At 51.2% G+C, this 21,912-nt stretch overlaps 2 protein-coding genes across 2 annotated transcripts in view; one reads left to right on the top strand and one right to left on the bottom strand.

Moving 5' to 3' along the window:
- RTN3 (reticulon 3) overlaps positions 1 to 8,993 on the top strand; it is a 58,144-nt gene extending 49,151 nt beyond the window's left edge. The window contains exons 2-7 of the mRNA XM_061165040.1: positions 2,882 to 3,089; positions 4,978 to 5,116; positions 5,689 to 5,758; positions 6,221 to 6,267; positions 6,865 to 6,923; positions 7,980 to 8,993. Of these exons, the coding sequence (XP_061021023.1) occupies positions 2,882 to 3,089; positions 4,978 to 5,116; positions 5,689 to 5,758; positions 6,221 to 6,267; positions 6,865 to 6,923; positions 7,980 to 8,025 (569 nt within the window). The 3' untranslated portion in view covers positions 8,026 to 8,993. The remainder of the gene's footprint in view (positions 1 to 2,881; positions 3,090 to 4,977; positions 5,117 to 5,688; positions 5,759 to 6,220; positions 6,268 to 6,864; positions 6,924 to 7,979) is intronic.
- Positions 8,994 to 10,208: 1,215 nt separating this feature from the next.
- On the bottom strand, positions 10,209 to 18,899 carry ZFTA (zinc finger translocation associated). The gene is made up of 5 exons (XM_061165026.1): positions 18,749 to 18,899; positions 16,135 to 16,632; positions 15,211 to 15,612; positions 14,211 to 14,765; positions 10,209 to 14,045 (listed from the first exon to the last, which is right to left on the bottom strand). The coding sequence occupies exons 1-5, from the start codon at positions 18,897 to 18,899 to the stop codon at positions 13,588 to 13,590; spliced, it is 2,064 nt and encodes a 687-aa protein (XP_061021009.1). The 3' UTR covers positions 10,209 to 13,587.
- Between the last annotated feature and the right edge of the window lie 3,013 nt (positions 18,900 to 21,912).

Below are 21,912 nucleotides of genomic sequence, written 5' to 3'. Positions count from 1 at the left end.
CATCCCCTCTTCCTCCAGGACTTCACTGCTTCTGCTCCCTGTCTTCCGTCTCTCCTTGTTTGTGACTACAGCAAGCTTCATAAGCACGCTTATAAAACATGCAAGCATGCTTTAGTGTTTCCCATCATTGAAAACCCTTGGCTCCAGATGTTCTACTCCCCTCATACCCACACTTCTTAAGCATTTTCTTTCATACTGCCTCCATGTCTCACCAGTAATTCCTCTTCAACCCCCTCCAGCTATTCACTGAACCGCTCTGATTAGACACCAACGATCTCCATATTGCTAAGTCCAAGGTAACTTTTTCCCTTTTTCAGCCTCAGCACAGTTAGCCAGTTTCAACACCCTTCTCCACAAACCACTCGTTTCTCAGCTTCTGTGACTCCTACTCTCCCAGTTATCCCCACTTCCTTGGCTATTTCCTCTGTATCCTTTCTCCAGCTCCTCTACTTCTTCTCAGCTACTAAATATTGGAGCACCTCAGAATTAAGACTGGGCCTTCTTCCCTGTAAACTAGGTAACCTTATCCATTTTCATGACTTTTAATATTATTTGTGTGCTGGTGGTTTGCATATGTGCATCTCCAGCTCAGACTTGTCCCGTGTGCTCCATACTGGTAGATCTGACCACCTTCTCGGTGTACATCTCTAGACATCCGTCCAGAACTGCCACGCTCTCTACTCTGCTTTTTCTCATCTCAGTAAAGGACACTGCATCCATCCATTTGCTCAGGCCCCAGAATGAGGTCTCGTCCATATTTATTTCCCTCTGTCACCTCCCACATACTTCATCATCAAGTTCTGACTGTCCTGCCTGCAAAATACAGTCTGTGTGTCTACTCCGCTCCATCCTGACCTAATCTAAACGCCCATCATCTCTGACTTGAACCCCTGTGTTAGCCTCCTAGGGAGTCTCTCTGCCTGTACTCTTGCCCCATCCCGGTCCATTTTCATCACAGAAGCCCACTGTAGCTTTGACAGTGGTTATCATTGTAGGTTTGACTATTTCTTGTCACAGTTTTCATGAGAAAGGGAGGCTTTTTCTAATTTGCACCAAGGTAGATTTGCATTTAGGCTAGCATATTTATGTCTTTTCCCTTCTCTGATGCATCAAGGTCTTTTTCTGTCTAGGCCCCAGCCTTATCCTCTATGCTTTTCTTTCTTTCAAATATTTCAGACTTAAAAAATTCAAACAAAAAAACTGCCATATAACCTTTGCACCTAGGGAGTCTCTCTGCCTGTACTCTTGCCCCATGCTAGTCCATTTCCTTCTCGCTTCAGCTTCAGTCTTTCCAGTGAATATTTAGGATTGATTTCCTTTAGGATAGATTGGTTTGAACTCCTTGCAGTCCAAGGGACTCTCAAGAGTCTTCTCCAACACCACAGTTCCAAAGCATCAATTCTTCAGTGTTCAGCCTTCTTTATGGTCCAGTTTTCAGATCCATACATGACTACTGGAAAAACGATAGCTTTGACTAGACGGACCTTTGTCAGCAATATGTCTCTGCTTTTTAATACACTATCTAGGTTTGTCATAGCTTTTCTTCCAAGGAGCAAGTGTCTTTTAATTTCATGGCTGCAGTCACCATCTGCAGTGATTTTGAAGCCCAAGAAAATAGTCTGTCACTGTTTCCATTGTTTCTCCCATCTATTTGCCATGAAGTGATGAGACCAGATGCCATGATCTTTAGTTTTTTTAACATTGAGTTTTCAGCCCACTTTTTCACTCTCCTCTTTAACCTTCATCAAGAGGCTCTTGAGTTCCTCTTCGCTTTCTGCCATAAGGGTGGTGTTATCTGCATATCTGAGGTTATTGACATTTCTCATTGCAATCTTGATTCCAGCTTGTGCTTCATCCAGCCCAGCGTTTTGCATGAGATACTCTGCCTATAAGTTAAATAAGCAAGGTGACAGTATACAGCCTTGATGTACTCCTTTCTCAATTTGGAACCAGTCCATTGTTCCTGTCTGGTTCTAACTGTTGCTTCTTGACCTGCATACAGGTTTCTCAGGAGGCAGGTAGGGGGTCTGGTATTCCCATCTCTTTAAGAATTTTCCACAGTTAAAGACTTTAGCACAGTCAGTGAAGCAGAAATAGATGATTTTCTGGAATTCTTTTGATTTTTCTATGATCCAATGGATGTTGGCAATTTGATCTCTGGTTCCTCTGCCTTTTCTAAATCCAGCTTGAACATCTGGAAGTTCTCGGTTCACGTACTGTTGAAGCCTAGCTTGGGGAATTTTGAGCATTACTTTGCTAGCATGTGAGATGAGTGCACTTGTGCAGTAGTTTGAACATTCTTTGGGACTGGAATGAAAACTGACCTTTTCCAGCCCTGTGTCCATTGCTGAGTTTTCCAAATTTGCTGGCATACTGAGTGCAGCATTTCAACAGCATCCATCTTTGAAAGGATTTGAAATAGCTCAGCTGGAATTCCATCACCTCCACTAGCTTTGTTCATAGTGAGGCTTCCTAAGGCCCACATGTCAAGTTACCTTTGGTTTTATAGTCTGTTGACCCAACTGTTGATAATTTATAAACCTGGTTTGCTTAATTTAGTCAACAGTTTTCAAGCTTTTCCCACAGTTGCTTTACTGAAGCATTCAAAGTAAATGACACTTTATTCCATTGTACTTGAATAGCCATGACTAAAAACTAAGTTTCTGTAAACCTATCCAGAAACCAGTAAAACCTCTGGCAGTGTGAATCATCCCTGATATAATTTGGTTCTCCTTGACTTTTATTCACTGTCTTACGGAGGGGTGCACCTGTAACTGCATGCTAGTGTAAGGCTTGTCGGGTGTGCAGAGCACAGAGCGAACCATCCCGGCCTCGTGACGCGTGCGAGGCCGTCTAACGTAAGCTCCTTTTCTGTTGGCAGTGCACGACTTGGTTTTCTGGCGTGATGTGAAGAAGACTGGCTTTGTCTTTGGCACCACGCTGATCACGCTGCTGTCCCTCGCAGCTTTCAGCGTCATCAGTGTGGTTTCTTACCTCATCCTGGCTCTCCTTTCGGTCACCATCAGCTTCAGGGTCTACAAGTCTGTCATCCAAGCTGTACAGAAATCAGAAGAAGGCCATCCGTTCAAGTGAGTTCAAGTGTCATAAGTGATGCTGTGCAACTTGGGGAAGGGTTTGCAGAGGCTGCCCAGATCCAGATCAGACCTGACGAGAAGTCAGGAATCACAGGGCCCGATGCAGCTGATCAGGGGCATGGAGCATCAGCTGGAGACTGCTTTATGAAGTGACCACGTTAGAAGCCAGGAACTTTTTGACAGACTATAGAGGCTCCCCTAAAAGGACTGTCTGCATTCCTGGGCAGGGTCATCCTGCAGAGAACACAGAGCATCTGGACAGCACTCAGTTAAATGGGGTCCCAGGTACATGTTTAAGCCCCACATAGTTAATACTTAAAACAGCCTTGGAATATTGTTGTTGAGGATGCATTCTTGGCAATTTCAGAACTCGGTGTGTATATTCTTGGTTTTATTACTGATTTCCTTCCTATCTCTCCTTTAGTTACCTTAATAGCAGCGGCAAGTCGTGATCAAGTCAGTAGGTCATGCATTTGTAGAATCCAGTTGCTACTTTTTCCAACTGTGCTATGACTTTAACAAATGTTTTCCTCACTCCTTTCCTCTTGAAAGTCTTGGCCCATAAAAATTTTAACATCAACAAATGGCAGTATTTTATTATTTCCAAATGGCACATTTTTAAAACCCCTTCTCATGGAAAAAGAAGTATTTCTGTGATCTCTCAGAACTATGACAGAATAGGTGTCTGACTGCAGCTTTGGTCCTTGTGTTTTCTCCTGGTGAAAATAGAAGGAATAATTGAAGCTATATGTGGCATTTAAAAAGTTACATGCAAATTGGTTTTAACAGATCAATAGTTGTTGATTGATTGAGTGGATAAATTTTACTGTTTTGCCACAAGCTGCAATGTAGAAGTTTTTTGTTTTTTGTTTTTTTTTTCCTCCGTTAGCATGACGCTGTTATAGATTATAAAAGGTGTTTTGCTGGGTTGTATTAATTACAGCATCTAGTTTTTATAACTTTTGTGTTTGATAGTAAATATTTCCTTAATAAACAGGAAAGAAAAACATGCCTGTTATTCTTCTGATTTTTCCCGCAAGACTATAGGCTGTTTGAGGCAGAGGCAGGTTTATTTTTCTGATATCCCTACGCCTAGCAGAGGGTCTGGTACTCATGGGCACTCATTAAGTGCTGAGTGAATGAACAGGTTATGAGCAGGTGGTTACATCTCAGTTCTATAATGCATCTTGGGAACATAACCCAGGTCTTTGTGTTTTTTTAAGAAATATTTTATAATGCCTCCTTTATCATTTTGAAATGAAATTCATAGATAATATTACCAGTAAATAATTTTTTGATCATAATTATAAGGAGTGATAAAATAGAAAATCATTGACAGTAAAACAATAAGCAGTTCAGTCAATATTTTAATTTCTTAGAAATAACTACACCAAAAAAAACTAAAGATACTTTAGATCAGATACTTGCATGTACATTTATAATCTCCCTTACAGATGTGATTTTCCAAAATGGCAAAAAAAAATCTTAATAAGGTTTCGGCATAAACAAAACACAGTTTTAGACAATTCGGGATATGTTAAAATTGTGGGGAAAATACTTTGTTTTTATATGTTCTGGGCTCTTGATAACTACAGATAGGTTCATGAACCTTCATGACTATCCTATGAGACAGTAGAAGCTCTGCAGGACATCGGGCAGTTCTTTATTGTACATGACTGTCCCACACTGCAGACATAGGGCAGCTTTGCCTCCACCTGCCAAATGACAGTCATGTCCCCCCCACCCCATGTTAGCAAAAACTGCCTCTGCAGATTTCACACACCCTTCAGGGGATTTGACCCTCTGAAGAACTTCTCTGCTAACAGAAAGAGATCATCTTCTGCCATGTCAAATGTGTGACTGTTGTTTCTTCTTCTGGAAGAGCCTACCTGGATGTCGACATCACTCTGTCCTCAGAAGCTTTCCATAATTACGTGAACGCTGCCATGGTGCACATCAACAGGGCCCTGAAACTCATCATTCGTCTCTTTCTGGTGGAAGATCTAGTTGACTCCTTGAAGGTTAGTTGCCTCTACAGCTTTTGGTGGTAAGGCTGAGGAAAACCAGGGACTGAGTTATAATTCAGAGGAAGGCAGTAAATAAGGTTTTATCAGACAAAAGCAAAATGTATGCTTATCTCAATCAATCTATAAAAATGGAAGTAGGGGTTAGTAAAGAAGGTACTTTCTGCACCGGGAGAACTAACATCAGAATAAGGATAACGTATGTAATTGACAGAAATGCAGTTACCATCTGTTTGGGGGCCTGAGAGAGCCACTGAATTCTCTTATGCACCCTCAAATGTATAATAGAAATGAGATAACCTTCATCTTGAAATTATTAGCGGCATACATCACTAAATTTATGAGGACTTAGCCAAAAAAGAATAACATCAAAAACCTGAATTTTGTAAGATCCCCTGGAGGAGGGCATGGCAACCCACTCCAGCATTCTTGCCTGGAGAGAGGAGCCTGGTGGGCTACAGTCCACAGGGTCGCAAAGAGTCAGACACAACTGAGTGACTAAGCACAACCCAACCTGAATTTTGCATTATGATTATTCCTGCTTAACCCTCTGATGTTGGCCTTCACAGCTTGCTGTCTTCATGTGGCTGATGACCTATGTTGGTGCCGTTTTCAATGGGATCACCCTTCTGATTCTTGGTAAGGTGGCAAGGAAAATGTCTTCAGGCTCTATGAAGTAACTGGTGAGGGTAAGAGCAGAGAGAGCTCAGCACGGCTCCAGTCCTTTCACACTGGCGCAGCCTTCAGCATCCACAAAGACCTTGACTGGGTATTGGAGGGACCTGTGTTTGTGGGCACGGGTTTATTAAACGGTCCCACCTATAAAGAAACATCCAGACAACCAGAAATAATAAAGGAGAGTTGTCTAGATTTGGTTTAAACATGAGGATCTTCATAACTTGGAAATTATTTGTGGTACAAAAGGGAAGCCTGTATACCTGCCTGTATCTAACTGTCCTTAATTGAGAGCTCTGGCCAGGATTTCTCATATTGATGAAGTTCTGTGTCTCCCTGTATTTCATGAGGAAAAATATCCCTGTTACTTGACTTTGTGGCTGTCTCACATTTACACTTGCCGTGTCTCATGATTCTGTCTTACAGCTGAACTGCTCGTTTTCAGTGTTCCAATTGTCTATGAGAAGTACAAGGTAAGCATTTGTCTGTGTTGAATCATATATGCCAGTTAATGTATGACTAATTTTAGTTCTTTTTTTATTTGTTTGTTTATTTGGCTACATCAGATCTTTACTTGCAGCATGTGGGATCTAGTTCCCTGAACACGAATTGAACCAGGGCCCCCCTGCAGTGGGAGCACAGAGTCTTAGCCACTCGACCACCAGGGAAGTCCCTAGTTCATTTTTTAGGCATTGAAAGTTGACAGCAATCTTTTTCTAGTCATTTTTACAGTCTAATTTTGTAAGTCAAGTGCCTATGAGAAACTGGTAACTGAATCCATCAGTGTGAACAGATGTCTGCATTGTAGAGTGGCTTATATTGAGTGTACTGGATGCTGTGAAGTTATTTTTGATAGATTGTCATCCATCATCTGACTTGATTCATGGCTTTTTGGTATTAAATGAATTAGTCTCACCAGAAGTCAGAACATATTTGTTTACTGAATATAGATTAGACACACAGTTTCTGGTATTGAGAAAATGATGGTTAACCGAGACTAAAGAATCTTACCTTCAGGAAAATTGTTAATCTGTGTGTTGCCACAACTGAATGACTTTTCTTCTTTAAAGACCCAGATTGATCACTATGTTGGCATCGCCCGCGATCAGACCAAGTTGATTGTTGAAAAGTGAGTATGCTTAGGTTCCTCATTTCATCATGACATGAGCTTTTTTTCCCCCAATTATTTTTAGTCTCCTATGTAAAATGGTAATGCCAAAGAAAGTAATTTTTATCCTGGGGAAAAGGAAAGGCTTGGTTAATGGTTTCATTTTACTAGAAATTATTTCATCTGTTCCTTTGTAAAGCATTCTTTGTATCTTAAACTGAAAAGGATCAACAGAGTTAGGACCACTCTGCCTTTTTGAACTGGTTTTTAAATGTTTGTGGTTGTCTACTCGCCATTTAGTTTCACAAATATCAATATTAAGCCAAACCCTTCCTTCCCTTTTCAGAAATAAAAGTTATAGTAAATAAATATATTAAAGCTCAAAACTACCTCTTTTCTAAGACTACAAATCCTTCTGTTTTAATCAGTTTCATATTTAAATCAAATAATAAAATATTGGTAGAATTTTTATGACTCCCTATATCAAGGAACTTTGTAAGTTAATATTTTTCCATATTTTCTTCAGATACTCTTTTAAGAAACAAAGCATCACAGCAGTTAAATTCTCTTTGTGCCTGCCCCCCACCTTTCACACCCCAGATTTCAGTGCTTTTTCTAGCTTTGATATGAGGAAACCTTGTCTATATTCAGACAGCCCAGACTTAATGCCTGGATCTTTACCTGCTTTTTCGCTTTCTTAGGTAGATATTGGAGCTAAAGCCCAGCAAGGGCAGTTCACACAGATTTGTATATGGTTGTTGCTTATTCCTATAGAGCACAGGCAGCAGGCAGTGTGCTTGCATATACCTCATTCTCCGGCATCCCCAGTGGAGGGAGCCAGGGGGTTTGGGCAGCAAAAGAGGAGGGAGAGGGTGGATCTTGGGGGTACTCTTCAGCTCATCCCAGGCCAACCTCAGCCCCTGCCTCTTTTCATCTAGAGGAAGCCCAGTGAAAATGGGAGTGTTGTTCACATGACACTAGTAAGTCCAAGAGTTGTCTTCTAGGATCAGTGTTAAAACAAAAATCTGGAACTAATGTCTGTATCTTCACTCTTTTTTTCTTTCCTTTTCCCAATAGGATCCAAGCAAAACTCCCTGGAATCGCAAAAAAAAAGGCAGAATAAGTACATGGAAACCAGAAACACAACAGTTACTAAAACACCATTTAATAGTTATAACGTTGTCACTTGTGCTATGAAGGACCGTGCTCAGTGTCAGCTTGAGCCTGCATTCCAAGCTTTTTAATTTGGTGTTTTCTCCCCTCCTTTCCCTCTACCCTCAGTATCAAGCACAAGAATTGTTGGACTTAAAAAAGAACTTAGTATCTTAGAAATATCTGGATTAATATTCTGGACTTAAAAAAGAACTGGTATCTTAGAAAACCCAAAAGAATAAAGAAAGAACCAAATTAATAGGATAAATCAGTACCTTCATGACAGTGGAGCTTTTTTACCTGTAACTTGAAAGGAGGGGAAATTGGAGGTAAAGGAGAAAATGAAAAATAGAAACCCATGTCTTGGGTTCTTTTATCCAAATTTCAAGGATTAGTCAGTCTTCTATAGCTTCCCATCATAGTTTTGCCCTTATTTTTAAGTTAAGAAATAATGATTAACTTATGAAGAAATTATCTGGGGACAAGAATGGGATTCCTTCCCTTTTTTTGTTTTCTTTTTTGTTGTTGTTTCGTTTTGTTTTGCAGTCCTCTGACCCATCTTCCTGCCCCACAACGTGAGCAGCTACTCCTAATCTTCTTCTTCATTTAATGATATAACTTTCAACTCTGTGAATAACTTATAGTTGATAGTGATGATTCCTGATTCCCAGAGTACCATCTGATAACCAAGAATGGAGATGGAAGGTCGGATGGAGGAGGAGCACACAGGAGCACTGCTGTGAGTCCTGCGCCTCCTTAGGAAGGAAAGGCTCCACATGTGGGACGGTGGTGTCTGTGTCATTTCTTCTGGACACCAGTTCTGAGCTGTAGTTTGAGCGCTTATTCCTGAATGTGCTTTCCTCCCTCTTTCCTACCCTCAAGTTTAATAAATATGGTTGTACTTTTCTTATTATAAAATAAATGTCTGTAACTGCTGTACACTGCTGTAACCTTGTTAGAGAAAAAAAAATTTAATCTGCATGTGGGCCTCTCTATTATTGAGTTACTGTAATCCTGTCTCAGTCCGTGGTGGGGAAACATTCTCAAGAGGTGAACTACAGAAACACAAAGCCCTTTTTCTCTTTTCCCGACACACTCCATCTTTAACCTGTGCTCTTCATTTTACCCTGAGGACCAAAGCTGAGCCGGCTTGAGAGGAGACTATCTGTGGTTAAGACACCACAGATGAGTGTAGGGAGGTGCATTTTGTGGTTCAGGTGGAGTTTTAATGTAGAGGCTAGCTTATTGGGCGTGTGTTATTTGAGGGTTCCTTCCATTTTCAGGCACTAAAGATGTCTTAGCACCTGTACCGTGGCGTAGGGTCCTCTTTTTGAGAGTGTTTTCCAAGGAGCTTTAGGTAAGGGTGACCAGGCAGGGCCAGATTGTGTTGGCGGGCTCCATGCACAATTAAAAGACAACAGAACAGTTCACGTTGATACCAGATGGAGGGCATTTGAAAATCTTTGATTCCCACTTGAGACTTACATCTTCCTCCCCTTCCAACATGAAAATTCAGTAAACTTGAAAGAACATCATCTGTGAATTCCTTCAGGTTGTAACTCACAGTTGTGATAATCCAGACGGAATATGCACTGATGACTTTAAAGTAAGGGCTATAATCTTTGACGGTCCCAAAGCAGTGCAGCTCTGTAGAAGGTAGTGGAAGGACCTTTTCTTTCTACTTTGTTGAGGAAATTACTTAGGAATTTAGATGGGTAAAAGGTACCTTGCCTTACTCCACTCTTCTTTTCTTAGCCCCCTTTCCTTTTGAAATGTTTTAACTCACTTCATGTCATGGTGGGAAATGCACTCTCCATCTCCATTTCTTGCCCTCCCAAGAAGTCAGTGCACTGACTGTCTTTTTGGGCTTCCCCTCCAAAGGACCTTTCCCTGCGCTTGAAGCCTCCACACCTAGCTTTTGTTTCGTCACTGCGGTGTTCAGATTGATGATTGGACAGATCTTTGTGCCACACAGGAATTTTGTTTTTTTTTTTAAGAAAAATCTATAGGTGAAAAATTACTAATGAAACTGTGTGCGTGTAATGTGCGTGCAACATAAAAGTACAGTAGCACCTAAGGAGCTTGAATCTTGGTTCCTGTAAAACTGCAAATTGATGTGGTATTAATAAAAAAGAAAAAAAAAGGAACAGTGACTGTGGTGTCATTCTGCTAACTTTATTCTTTATACACAGTTTGGGTAAAGTAAGAACCAAACGAGGCTTCCACTGGCCCCCATCCCCACTCCACTTTCGAGGCTTTAAAAAGTGACTAATAGTTGATACTAGTAATGATTTCCAAGATTGCAGAATTTCCATAATAGAGCAAAGCTGTGCATTTAGTTTCTCAAAGAAAATAAGAGACCCTCTAAGAGGTGACTGTAGGAGAAAGATGATGAGTGGAAGGGGCCAGGGGGGTCTGTAGTCCCAGTTCACAGCAACCTAGGAGGATTCCCCCACCTGCAACATGAAGCAGCCTGTAACTCCCACACAGTCACAATGTACTTACAATAAGACTCAGTCACCATGGAAAATGGAAACTTCCATCAGGTGTTTGCTGAAAGAACTTATCTTGGATTTGCTCTTTCCCAAAACTAAGGTTGCCATGACCCTTAAGGTGATTTTTTTTTAATTTATTCAACATACCTCTTAGAAAACTTAGGCTGAAATTTTTAAAAAGTAACTGATGCAAACAACTTCACAAATACGCATACAAATGTTCAAATAATGTCACTAACATGGTATATAAATATGTATTCAGAGTAACATTTACATATTGGCCATAATAGCAAGCATACCATTAACAAAAAAGATTCATGAAGAAACTTCACCTGTTCATATCAGACTCCCAAGGCAAGGAGGAGGCACCTAGAGATGAGAACCACCTAAGCTCCTGACTGTTGATTCAAGAGGCTATAATAGCTGCAAAGTAGCAATAACCACAATGCCACTGTAGTTCACTGGTGCTCAGAACTTTAGCGTGCCTTATGATCATTGGAGGGCTTATCAAAACAGATTGCTAGGCTCCATGCCAGTTTCTGATCCATAAGGTGCCACCCAAGAATTTGCATTTCTACTAACTTCCTAATTTCTGTTGGCCACACTTTTGAGAACCAGTGGAGTGTTTGGGGCTGCTTCTCAATGAAGACATCCACTCTTGCCCTCCTAAGGCCTCTCCCTGCCTATTGAGAGCAAAGACCATTCTCACCCTGCTCTCTGCCCTGGCTTACCTGAACTTCGGCAGAGGGTGTGGATGACTGTGATAGTTGCCCCAGTCTGCCTACTGTTTTTGAACAGGCAGAGTAGCAAAAGTGGCAGAGCACTCCTGGATCTGAAAACAACATGCATGAAGGAAAATAAAAGAATGGCAGTACCCAACCTGGGGCCATCCATAATCCCTGCTCTTTTAATACTGTCTCAAAAAACCTGGAGGTTCAAACACTCTAGGAATTCACTTTTCAGATGAGTGACAGCCCACGCAGTATTCCCTGAACCCCTGGTGGCATCAACACAATGCCAGAGCCTTTGCCCAGCAGGGAGGCCTTGGGCCAGGCGGCAGTCAGCTCTACTTCTGGAGTTCTGGTCCAGAAAGCTGCTGCTGGCACCCTCCAGCTAAAGCCAGTGGTGGCAAGACTGCCCTGTTGAATACTTGTTCCAGGAAAGTGTGCTGCTCTCTGCCACCCCCAGTAGCCCACAGCTGCACTGGGAGGGACTGCAGAGCCCAGCACACGCCATCCTTCGGCAGGCCTAACGGTAAAAGAAATATTAACTTACCAGAGATCGGGAGGCCATATGGTGTAGTGCAAAGAACACTGAACTGGGAGTTGAGGTTTTTATTCTAGTCCTAGAATTGCTCCTACCTGGTGTGTGATAATTTCAGTTCCTGGACTCCATCTTACTTATCTGTGAAAGGGGTGGGGGCAGGTACTGGTTGATCTCCAAGGTCTTTCCAGCTCAGACAATCTTGAGTTATATAAAAAATGCTATAAAATCCGTGGTATAAAATTCAATTCCCAATCAGAAGTCGAGGGGAGTGGGCCTTGAGGCACTTGAACCTTGGGCTCTGGCCTGGGAGCACTGAGATGAGGAAGGCTTTCCTCTCTGCTCTCTGCTTTCCCACCCACAGAGGCAGCTGCCAAGGCCGGTACCCCTCCAGACCCAGCCCTGAAGACCCCACCCGCTGATCTCCCCACTCAGCCTTTAAGACCAAAGGAACCGGCCTGGCTATGTGGAGAGCGCCAGTGGGTTACTAGAGACTCCTCGGAGGAGCCTGGTGAGGCACACATTAGTCTCTGATGTTTGGGGTCCCCCCGCCCGCGCCTCCTCGCTCCTCCTACCTTTAGGTCCTTCCTCCACAGCTTATCTCTGATACACGCATAATAAATAAGACATTTGCACATAAGGGTGACGGACAGCTCTCTTCCCGCCCCTCCCCCTCTCATATAAAAGCATTAAATACAGTTTCAAAATAAAATACAAAGAGCAAAAAGGGCCTGATCCCGGGGCCACCTGTTCTCCACAGGAGAATGAATGTACACATCCCTCTCGGACCTGCCTGGAGATCGCGGGACCCGTTCCCGGCCCCTCGCGGCCTGGCTCTGCCGCGGAGAGAGAAAGGAAGGCCGAGGCCCGGCCCCAGGCCCAGAGGGCTGCGAATGGGTGGCACGTCCACGGCGTACAAAAGGGGGGGCAGGAAGGGGACGGGAACAGAACGCCAACTGCCGGGACCTCCAGTGTCCCGGACTCGGACTGAGGGCGCTTGAAGCAGGCGCGCCTGACTGAGCTTAGGGGTACAGGCAGACCTTCGGAGCAGGCGAGCAAAGGAGGAAAGTGCTAATCCCTTTACAAGATCTCGGCGCCGGCAGGCGTGGCAGGAGCCGGGCAGGAGGGCGCGGCGGTCCCCGCAGAGCCCGCCCCGCGGGCGGGGCTCGGGCCCGGCCCCGCCCTTCCGCCCGGCCTCCCGCCCGCGGTCGCCAGCGCCTTCCCCCACCCGCGGGCCGGCGGGCTCCCAGGCCCCACTGCCCCTCCTCGCGAGGAAGGCCCTCGCCTGCAGTCCAGGCCACGGAGCGGCCGCGATGGCCAGTAACGAACGGCTAGGGGGCAGCTGGCCCCGGTCCCCGAGAGCCGTGCCTGCCGGCGTGCCTCTGTGAAACCTCAGCGCCCCCCACTCGCCCAGCCAAGAAAAAGGGACCTGCGCGTCCCTTCTGCGCGCCCTCCGCTCCACCTACTTGGGACCCTAATACTGACGGCGCCCCGCCCGCCCAAGGCTGGCCTGGCGGGGTGCGACCGCGGGCCGAAAGCTCTCCGTGCACCGACCGAGTCTTCTCAGGAACTTGGGGCCTGGAGCGGCGAAGGCCCGGGCTCCGGGTCCGAGGAGAAGAGGGCGCTTCCCGCGGCGCCCGCACTAGCTTGAACCCGCCACGCCACCCCAGTCCCGAGAGTCTCCGCCCTGCCCGGCCAGCGGGGGTGGGCAGTGACCAGGGCCGCGGGGAGCCGGGGGAGTCGGCCCGGCACCGCCGCCCTCCCCCTCGGGTGATCTAGGCCCGACACACGGCGCCCGCCTTGAGGTCCGCGCCGCCGTCGCGCGGCGCCGCCGGGGCGGGCGGCCCGAAGCCCTCGTGACCGTAGCAGCGCAGCGCCGCCTCCTCGTAGGCCTCCAGGATGGTCTGGCGCTCCTCGGGCGTGAAGTCCATGGAGAAGGGGTGCACCTGCAGGATGTGCCGCTTGATGGTGCTGACCTTGAGCGTGGCCAGCGCGCCCCCGCACACCATGCAGACCAAGCCGCGCCGGCTGCCGTCGTAGTCCATCAGGTACTCGCCCCGCCAGCGCGGCTGGTAGTTCCGCCGCTGCTCTCGGCTGCGGGGCGGGGGAGGTGGGGGCGGCGGCGGCGGCGGCGGAGGGAAGGCGAGCGCCCCGGGGTCCGGGCCGTCCTCGTCGTCCTCCTCTTCCTCCGCCTGCCGTTCCGACGGTTCCCCAGGGGAGAGCGGGACGTCGCCTAGGACGGAACAAAGGACCGCTCTGGAGCGTCCCGGCCTCGTGACGCCCCCACCCGTGCCCTCCGGTGGTCCCAGCCTCCCGTCTCCCCTTCGACCTTCCACTGTCCCCACCCGCCTTCTACCCCTAGCCCCTCTCCCTCTCCACCTGCTCTGACCCAGCTCACCCCACCACTCCTCCTCCTCCTCTGGCTGCTCCTCCTCTGGCCCTCCCCCCTCCTCGGAGGCTGCGGCTGTGCTGGGGGCGGCGGGGTCCCCGGGCGATTCGGGGCAGGGCAGCCCCAGGGCCAGCAGGTGAGCGGCCTTCTCGCTCCACTCCTGGGCGATGAGGGCCCCGACTGGCCCGCCGAGGCGCGCGGAGCCCGGGTGGCGCCGGCGGATGTGCCGCTTGATGGTGCTCATCTTGAGCGAGGCCAGCGCGCCCCCGCATGCCAGGCACACCAGGCCGCGCCGGCCGCCGTCCAGCTCCAGGAGGTACTCCAGCCGCCAGCGCTCCGGGCAGTGGCGGCGGGGGTCGCGGCCCCGCGCAGACCGGCCGGGGACCCCCACCCTCTCGCCCTCCTCCGGCTCCTCCTCCCCTGCCGGCCCGGGCACCCTCTCAGGGACCCAGCCAGCCTCTTCCTTTCCGTCTGGGGGGCTGAGGTCCTGAGAGGACGGGGCTCCAGCAGCGGGGGCCGGGTCCCGGCTCTTGCTGGTCAGGTCCTGGGGGACGAGGTCATCGTCTGTTGGGGAAGGGGTGAGGGAGAGGGGCTCAGCTTGCTGGCTGGGTTGCCCTTACCCACGAAGAGGGGGTCCCTTGCTTCTCATCCCAGCCCTAAGCTAGAAGCCCCACCAGAATCTGTGTGCGTGTCCATGGGGGCTGGGGCGGGGGAGGTACGTGTGTGTCTATGTGGGTGGGGGGATGAGTTCCCCCCCCCCCAACCAGAACCTCTGTGTGTGTGTGTCTGGGGGGGGAGGGGGAGGTGTGGATGTCTATGTGGGGTGAGGAGCGTGTGTATGTGGGGGGGAGGTGTGGGGGGGGAGGTGTATGGGGGTGTCTATGTGGGGGGAGGGGTGTGTGTGTATCTATGTGGAGGGGGGAGAGATGAGTCCCTCCCAGTTTTGGCCACAGACCTCACTTTGCAGCCCTTATATAAAGGGGTTCTGGCCGTGGGGTGGGCCTCGCACCTGGTGGGGACTGGGTGAGCTCAGACAGCGCCTCCGGCTGGCCACCCCAGGCCTGCAGCAGGGCGCTAGCCTGGGGGGCCCTACGCTGGGGGCCGCGGAGCCCCAGGCAGCTAGGGTGCACCTCCAGCACGTGGGCACGGATGTCGTCCAGCTGCAAGCTGGGCAGTGCCCGGCCACAGGCCATGCACACCAGCCGGTTCCCCCGCGGGTCATAGTCCATGAGACACTCTGCCCGGAACCAGTTCTGCAGGGACTCCTTCAGCCTCCGCTCCAGCCGCCGGGCACCCAGCCCCCTGCTGCCCCCAGCCCTCCGGGAGGCTGAGAGGCACCGACGCGGAGCCCCGGGTGCCCCTGGGCCCCCTCGCCTCCGGCGCCGGCCGCCCCCACCAGCTGGGGCTTTGCCTGAAAGGGTTGGAGGGAGGGAAGGAACTGAGATGCTGGCCCTCCGGGAGAGCTCCCCCCACCACAGCCAGGCCCTCCAGCCACAAGCCTCTCCCTCACTCTGACTCTGAGCCCTCTGCCTAACCTTTGCCCTTCCCTTCCTCTCCCCTCACGTCTTAACTCCTTCATCTCCTAATCTGCCTGCACACAAAGCCTCAGCCCCACCCGACTCCCCCGAAGGTCCAGATTCTAGCCCCTTCCCTAGACTTCACTGTCAGACCTTTCCAGTACCCTCTGCTCCCAGGCCTCTCGCCAGCCTCCACTCCCTGGATCTTTCTAAAACTACAGAATGTCAAAACTGACTGCAATGCTGGAGATCTTGTCCCACAGTCCCTCACCCACTACTGTCCAATAAGCAGAGCTCACCCCAAAGAGGAGCAGTAGCTTGCTCCAGGAAACCAGCTAGTTGGCTAGGAAGCCCGGGCTGGCCCCACCTGGCCCCATCCACCACCCAGGCCCCAGCTTCCCCAAGTCGGACATTACCTGGGCCCTTGGGCAGGCTAGTCTGGAGGCCAGCCCCTTCCTCCTCCTCTTCCTCGTCCTCCTCCTCCTCCTCCTCAGGCCCCTGGGCCCCCAGCCCCTCGGCCTCTCCGCAAGCCCCCAGCCCCAAATGGGCATCCCAGCTGTTGCTGATGACTTCCTTCTCCCGGGGACTCCAGTGCAGGGAGTAAGGGTGCTTTTGGCGGATGTGTCGCTTAATGGTGCTGAGCTTGAGAGTGGCCAGGGAGCTGCCGCACACCATGCAGACCATGCCGTGCCGAGCCGGGTTGAAGTCCATCAGGTACTCCAGCCGCCAGTGGTCATGGTAGTAACGACGATGGTCACGGCCAGGAATGCGGCTTTTGCCAGGCCTCGAGGCCCGGGCCTCACAGTGGTCTGAGTATTTCCTGCCTGAAGATGCTGGTCCCCTGGCCCTGGAGGAGGGCAGGGGGGCACTCCCCCAGGACCCTAAGGCACCCCCTTCCAGCTGAAGATCTTGCCCTGAAGGGGGGAGGAGGGGGGAAAGGGAGACAGTTTCTCAATCTCTCAGATTTCCAGGGAAAGAACCTAGGGCTTCCATTTTGCAAGAGAATGGAGGTGGGAGAGAGGTCTGTTCAGGGGCAGGAAAGGGACTGCAAGAACAATCAAAGGGAGGTGGCAGAGCAGGGAGTCAAAACATTGGTCCTTTACACAGAATGAGACCCCTTTAAGAGAGGATCAGGAACAAAAGAATGCAGGGCACAGCTCTAATTTTTTTCAAAAAATGAAGGTGAAGGCCAAGGAGGCAGCAGGCTCTGCAAGGCACCCCTTCTGGATGAGCACTGTCAGGGGAAAGCCAGGGGAGCGGCCTGCTGGGCGGTTACAGCCAGAGCAGGGCGGGCAGCGGGGCCAGAGAACAAAGGGGGCATCTGTCTGCACACAGGACCCACCGCCCGAGGCCCCAGCCCGGAGGGCCCCACCCAAAGATCATCTTTTTCCCTTTCTGCAATAGTGCCTCAATTACACCTTCCTAAGAAGCCCATTTTAAGGGGCACTAAACATTGTCAGGTCCCAAAATTAAGGGACCCCATGACAAAGCTGTCAGCACCTCCAGAGAAAGGAGTTTTAAGGACTAGAGTCTGGGAGAGCTGATGACTGGAAGGGGCCGGCAGGAGGGCCACCAGAGTGGCTACTGAAGATACTGCAGCAGGGAGTGGCCACCACCCACCGGAATCCATTAAGTCTCTCTGGGGATTTATTTTTTGCTCTGGCCGGGAGCTGGCCACTGCCCAGAAATCAGTGGGCAGGCAGTAGAGAGGCCACCAACCCAGTAATGTCCCCTTTTGCCAAACGGAGACCCTGAGCAGTCCCCCCCACTTTCCCTACAGTTTGGACCGTATTTCATTTAGAAAAGGGTCTCCTGGCCAAATAGGCTGAATAGACAGATGTGGTCATCCTCCCAGGAGAGAATCTCACTGTATGGAAAACAAAAGGCAGGATCAGAGGGGGCTCCTGTCACCCTGTTTTTGTTTGGTTTTGGTTTAAGTACATTGAAGAAAAAGAAAGCGCTAGTTTCAGAGTCAGAAACGTGGGTCTGACTCCGGACTTCACTGGTAACTTGCTCTGTGACCTTTGGTAGGTGATGTCCGCTCTCTGGGCCTGAATGTCTTTGTCTGCAAAGGCACTGGATAGCTAGCTGGTCTCTCAGCATCCTTGCAGCGCCGGATCTGTTAGTCTAAGGTGGACTGGCCCTTTAAGAGCCGAAAAAAGGGGAGGAGCTGGAATTCTTTAAAAACAAAAGGGGATGGGGAATTTCTGGCAGGGGAGCTCCGGGATTAGGGGTGAAGCTCCAGAGCCTGGACGCAAGCTTCAGGGATCTTAAGCCGTTGACCCCGGATAGAGAAACAGCCCCCTTTGAGAGCAAACGGGGAGGACTGGCTGGTCCCGCTAGAGCTGACAAATTGTGGCAAAATTTCTGAAAAGAAGGGAGGGGTAACGCGCGGACAGAAGGGGAGTGTATGCCATTGTGGGCGAGACCATCTCTTTAAAAACTGCCCGCCCGTGGGGAAGGTACTGGGTAGGTCCCCAAGAGGCGCAAGCCATGCTCTCTTCCAGGGAGAACATAGGGGGAAAAGAAAAAGGGTGCCCTTCTCTAGGCGAGGCCCCAGAGGAGAATATAGCGGAGTCCCCAGCTCAGTTCCTCTGGAGGGAAGCCCCGGAAAGGGACCAAGGTCTGGGCAGACTTTTTAAGAGACAGCTGGTTAAGGGAGACCATCTGGGAGTCAAAGAGAAAGGGACGGGGGACGCAAGTCCCAACAGCCTAGAGCGCGCGCCCCGCGGCGTCAGGCCAGGTCCTTCGGGGCCCCTCCAGCTCGGCCTCTGAGGCGGGGGCCGCGGGGCCCTTTAAGGGGGAGGGGATCCGCCCGAGCCCCGCGGGCCAACCCCGGGAGCTGGGCGGGGGGCTCCGCCGCTGGCCCTGCAGCCACGATCCGCGCCCGCCAGGTGGCGCCCCCGCCCGCCCTGCCCGCGTCCCCCGCTTTGTTCGGCGGCGAAGAGGGGCCCGGAGCCCGGAGCCGCAGCCCTCCCCTCCCCCACGCCGGGGCCCCCGCCCGAGCCGCCGGCCCCAGCCAGCTCTTACCGCCGTCGTCCTCCTCGGGTTCCGCGCTGCCGCTCGATCCGGCGGGCGGCAGCCGTCGGCCCCGTGCCGAGGCCGCTGCTGGCCCGGGGCCGCCCCTGCCGCCGCCGCCGCCGCCGCCGCTCCGACTCCGGTGGTCCCCGCCAGGCTCCATGCGCTGCGCTGCGGCGCGGGGCCCCGGGGCGGCAGGGCGCGGGGCCGCGGGGCCGGCGGCGGCCGGCGCGCGGCGCTCGGTGCGCGGGGCCCCGGGGCGCGGGGCGCATGCACAGGGCGGCCGGCAGCACGGACGGCTGGCTGCTCGCTCGGCGGCGCGGGCTGGACCGGGGTGGGGATTCCTGTCTGGGGCCCCTGGGGCTCCTTTAAGGGCTCCTGGGTAAATTTAAAGGGGCCGCGCGCTATTTCCTCCTGCCAGCTCGCGGGGGGCTGGGGGGAGCGTCGGGAGGCTAAGAGCCCGACCGAGGCTCTGCAGCTGGCGCCCGCCGCGGACGTTAGGAGCACGGACCTCGCCGTCCTCGCGGGTCCGCGCTGCCGCTTGCGGGGCTCGGGTCCCGGCTCCTGGAGGGTCACCGAGGTGGCCAGGGGCGCAGCGTCCGTTGCGACGCGCTGCCACCCAGGCTCGGCTCGCAGCCACTGCCCCCTCGGGGCATCTCAGCGTCCAGCTTCCCGCACCCGCGCTGGCAAAGGGGGTCGCCCGGTGGGGAGGCCCGGGCCCCTGCCAGGGGCTGCCTCCTCCCGCGCGAGCTCGGCGCGGGCCCCAGAGCGGACACGAATGGCAGGGGCCCCAGATGGCCGCGGCCCCGCGGAGAGGGTGGAGCCGCGGGGGCGGCCGCGCCCCCTCCCGCGGGAGCCGCCGGGGAGCGCTGAGAGCTCAGGCTTCAGCCCTGGAGGGCGGACGGGCCAAGCGCCCTCGGAGCTGGCCGGGGCGGGGACCACGGCCTCGGAGATCCGGGCCGAAGAGAGGGGGCGCGCAGGAGACCGCGGAGAGCCGGCCGCGCCGAGGCCCGACGCCGCTGGGCGTTGGGGGCCCCAGGATGGAAGCCGGGAAGAGAGGGGTTGCGCCGCGGCCATCTCTGGCTTTTGCCCTCGCAGGCCTGGGGGTGGCAGACGCGGCCCCGGACACTCTGGCCGGCACGAGGAGGCAAAGAACGCTGACCCCGAGCGAGGTGTCGGGCACCTGGGGACGCGCCCCACCACGGCTGGGAAGCGCTGGAGCTGACCCTGCCTGCGAGCCCCGGGATGCCTCGGAGCCCCCAGGTCCCGGGAAGCGCAGGATAGGGGCCCGGAGAAGCAGCCAGGGGCTCGGCAGCCCGGGGTCCTTCCTCGAGGACCGGCTGGAGGAGCAGGTGCTTTCTTTGCCTGTGGTTGGTCGCCCACAACAAAGGCGATTCCTAGAGATCCAAATTACAGGGTGCGGGAGGCCGTGCAGGGTCTTATTATCTCGAGGTGGGTTTTATTCTCTTCTTTGGGGACGTGCCCAGCAATCCGTTAAAGTCACGCTTGACACTCATTCCTTTGCTCACTCCACACCTACTATGTGCCAGCATGCCCCTAGGCGCTGGGCACACAGCAGCGGGCAAGACCCACAGTCTGAAACTGACTTAGCACCCACGGCTTATGAAAAGGAAACAGTTCCGCCCCTCGGGGAGCCATGGGAAATTCTAAATTACTTGCAGCACAGGAAGCCCGTCTCCTGAATGTTTGTGAAGAGGAACTGGGAACTAAAATTTCTGTAGTGTCTAAAAGGTGGCTGTCACCACTGGAGATGTCCCATCTCTTCCTCAGTCCCCATGATGACCTGCAAGAGACATCTCCTTGGGTGAAAACGGTCTCCCTGCTACAGGGCTGTTCTGTCCACTGCTGGCCTTCCTATGCTCCCTGACTTACTTGCCGGCAAGGGACCTGATGCTGATGCAGTCCCCGATGGGGCTATGTGATGGGGGATTCCCTCATTCATGCGTTCTTCACCTCTGCCAGGCTAGGGACACAAAGGTGAAATAAGACACAGACCTGGCCTTCACATGTTCCTAAATATGGTTTTTATTTTATATTTTTTAAAGGTTTATTTATTTGTGCCAAGTCTTAGTTGCAGCCCGACGGGTCTAGTTCCCCGACCAGGGATCGAACCTGGGCCCCTTGAATTGGGAGCACAGAGTCTTAGCCACTGGACCAGGAGGGAAGTCCCCCAAGTATGTTTTAAAAAAAAAAAAAAAAAAATTAGGAAGATAACCCATGCTCAGGGCTGACCACTGTGAGCCGCTTTTGATAAATGTCTTTCTGGTTCTTTTTCTCCGAGTATATATAGGATAATCTTATTCGTTACCAACTAAAAGGTATGGACACCACCTAGAGGTGTTTTTAACAACCTCTGGCTCCTATCCTTGCTCCCATTTTTGAGCCTAGCTTCAGGACTAGCTCCAAGTCCATGGTTCCAAGCCATCTTCCACCCACATTTAATCCTCACAGCCATCCACAAAGCAGCTTTGCTTTGCAGATGAAGAAACAGGAGACTCAGAGTCGAGAGTCTCACTCAAGGCCATTCGTTCATTTGCTTATCCAGTTATTCAGAAAGCATTGACTGAGCCTGTCCTGCGAACCAAGCACCAGACTAGGGATACAGAGGTTTTAAAATTATGTAACACAGCCCTGGAACGTTCTGTTCCCCACTTCCTAGGAGCTCTCAGTCTATGGGGTCTACTCTGGGAAGACAATGCAATCCTATCACATTATGACTCTTGTTGGGCCCTAGGAACTTTTGTCTCCGAGTGTGTGTGTGTGTGTGTGTGTGTGTGTGTGTGTGTGTGTGTGTTCAGTCGTGTCTGATTCTTTGCAACCCCATGGACTACAGCCCACCAGGCTCCTCTGTCCATGGAATTTTCCAGGCAAAAATACTGGAGTGGGTTGCCATTTCCATCTCCAGGGGATCTTCCTGACCCAGATATTGAACCTGCATCTCTTGTGTCTTCTGCATTGGCAGGCAGATTTCTTTACCACTAGCACCACCTGGGAAGCCTTTGCCTCCATGGGAATCTTCTAAAGAAAATTTTAAAAATGATTTAATGGATTTTTATGGGTCCAACAAATTTTTTTTTCTGATGTGAGAAAAAATAACATTTTCTTTGACCCTTAAAGTTTTTTTTTTTCTTCTGATTTTTAAATAAGTTAAAACA

The sequence above is a fragment of the Dama dama genome, chromosome 2 (genome assembly GCF_033118175.1).
Source record: "Dama dama isolate Ldn47 chromosome 2, ASM3311817v1, whole genome shotgun sequence".
Classification (NCBI taxonomy): Eukaryota; Metazoa; Chordata; class Mammalia; order Artiodactyla; family Cervidae; genus Dama; species Dama dama.
This window is presented reverse-complemented; position numbering and strand designations above follow the sequence as displayed.

Bases quoted from the DNA above. Each gene is read 5' to 3' on its own strand.
- ZFTA (XM_061165026.1), bottom strand. From the start codon at position 18,899: ATGGAGCCTGGCGGGGACCACCGGAGTCGGAGCGGCGGCGGCGGCGGC. The intron at 15,613-16,134 runs GTAATGTCCGAC...CAACCCTTTCAG, and splicing joins TAGCCTGCCCAAGGGCCCAG to GCAAAGCCCCAGCTGGTGGG. The intron at 14,766-15,210 runs GTGCGAGGCCCA...CTTCCCCAACAG, and splicing joins GCTCACCCAGTCCCCACCAG to ACGATGACCTCGTCCCCCAG.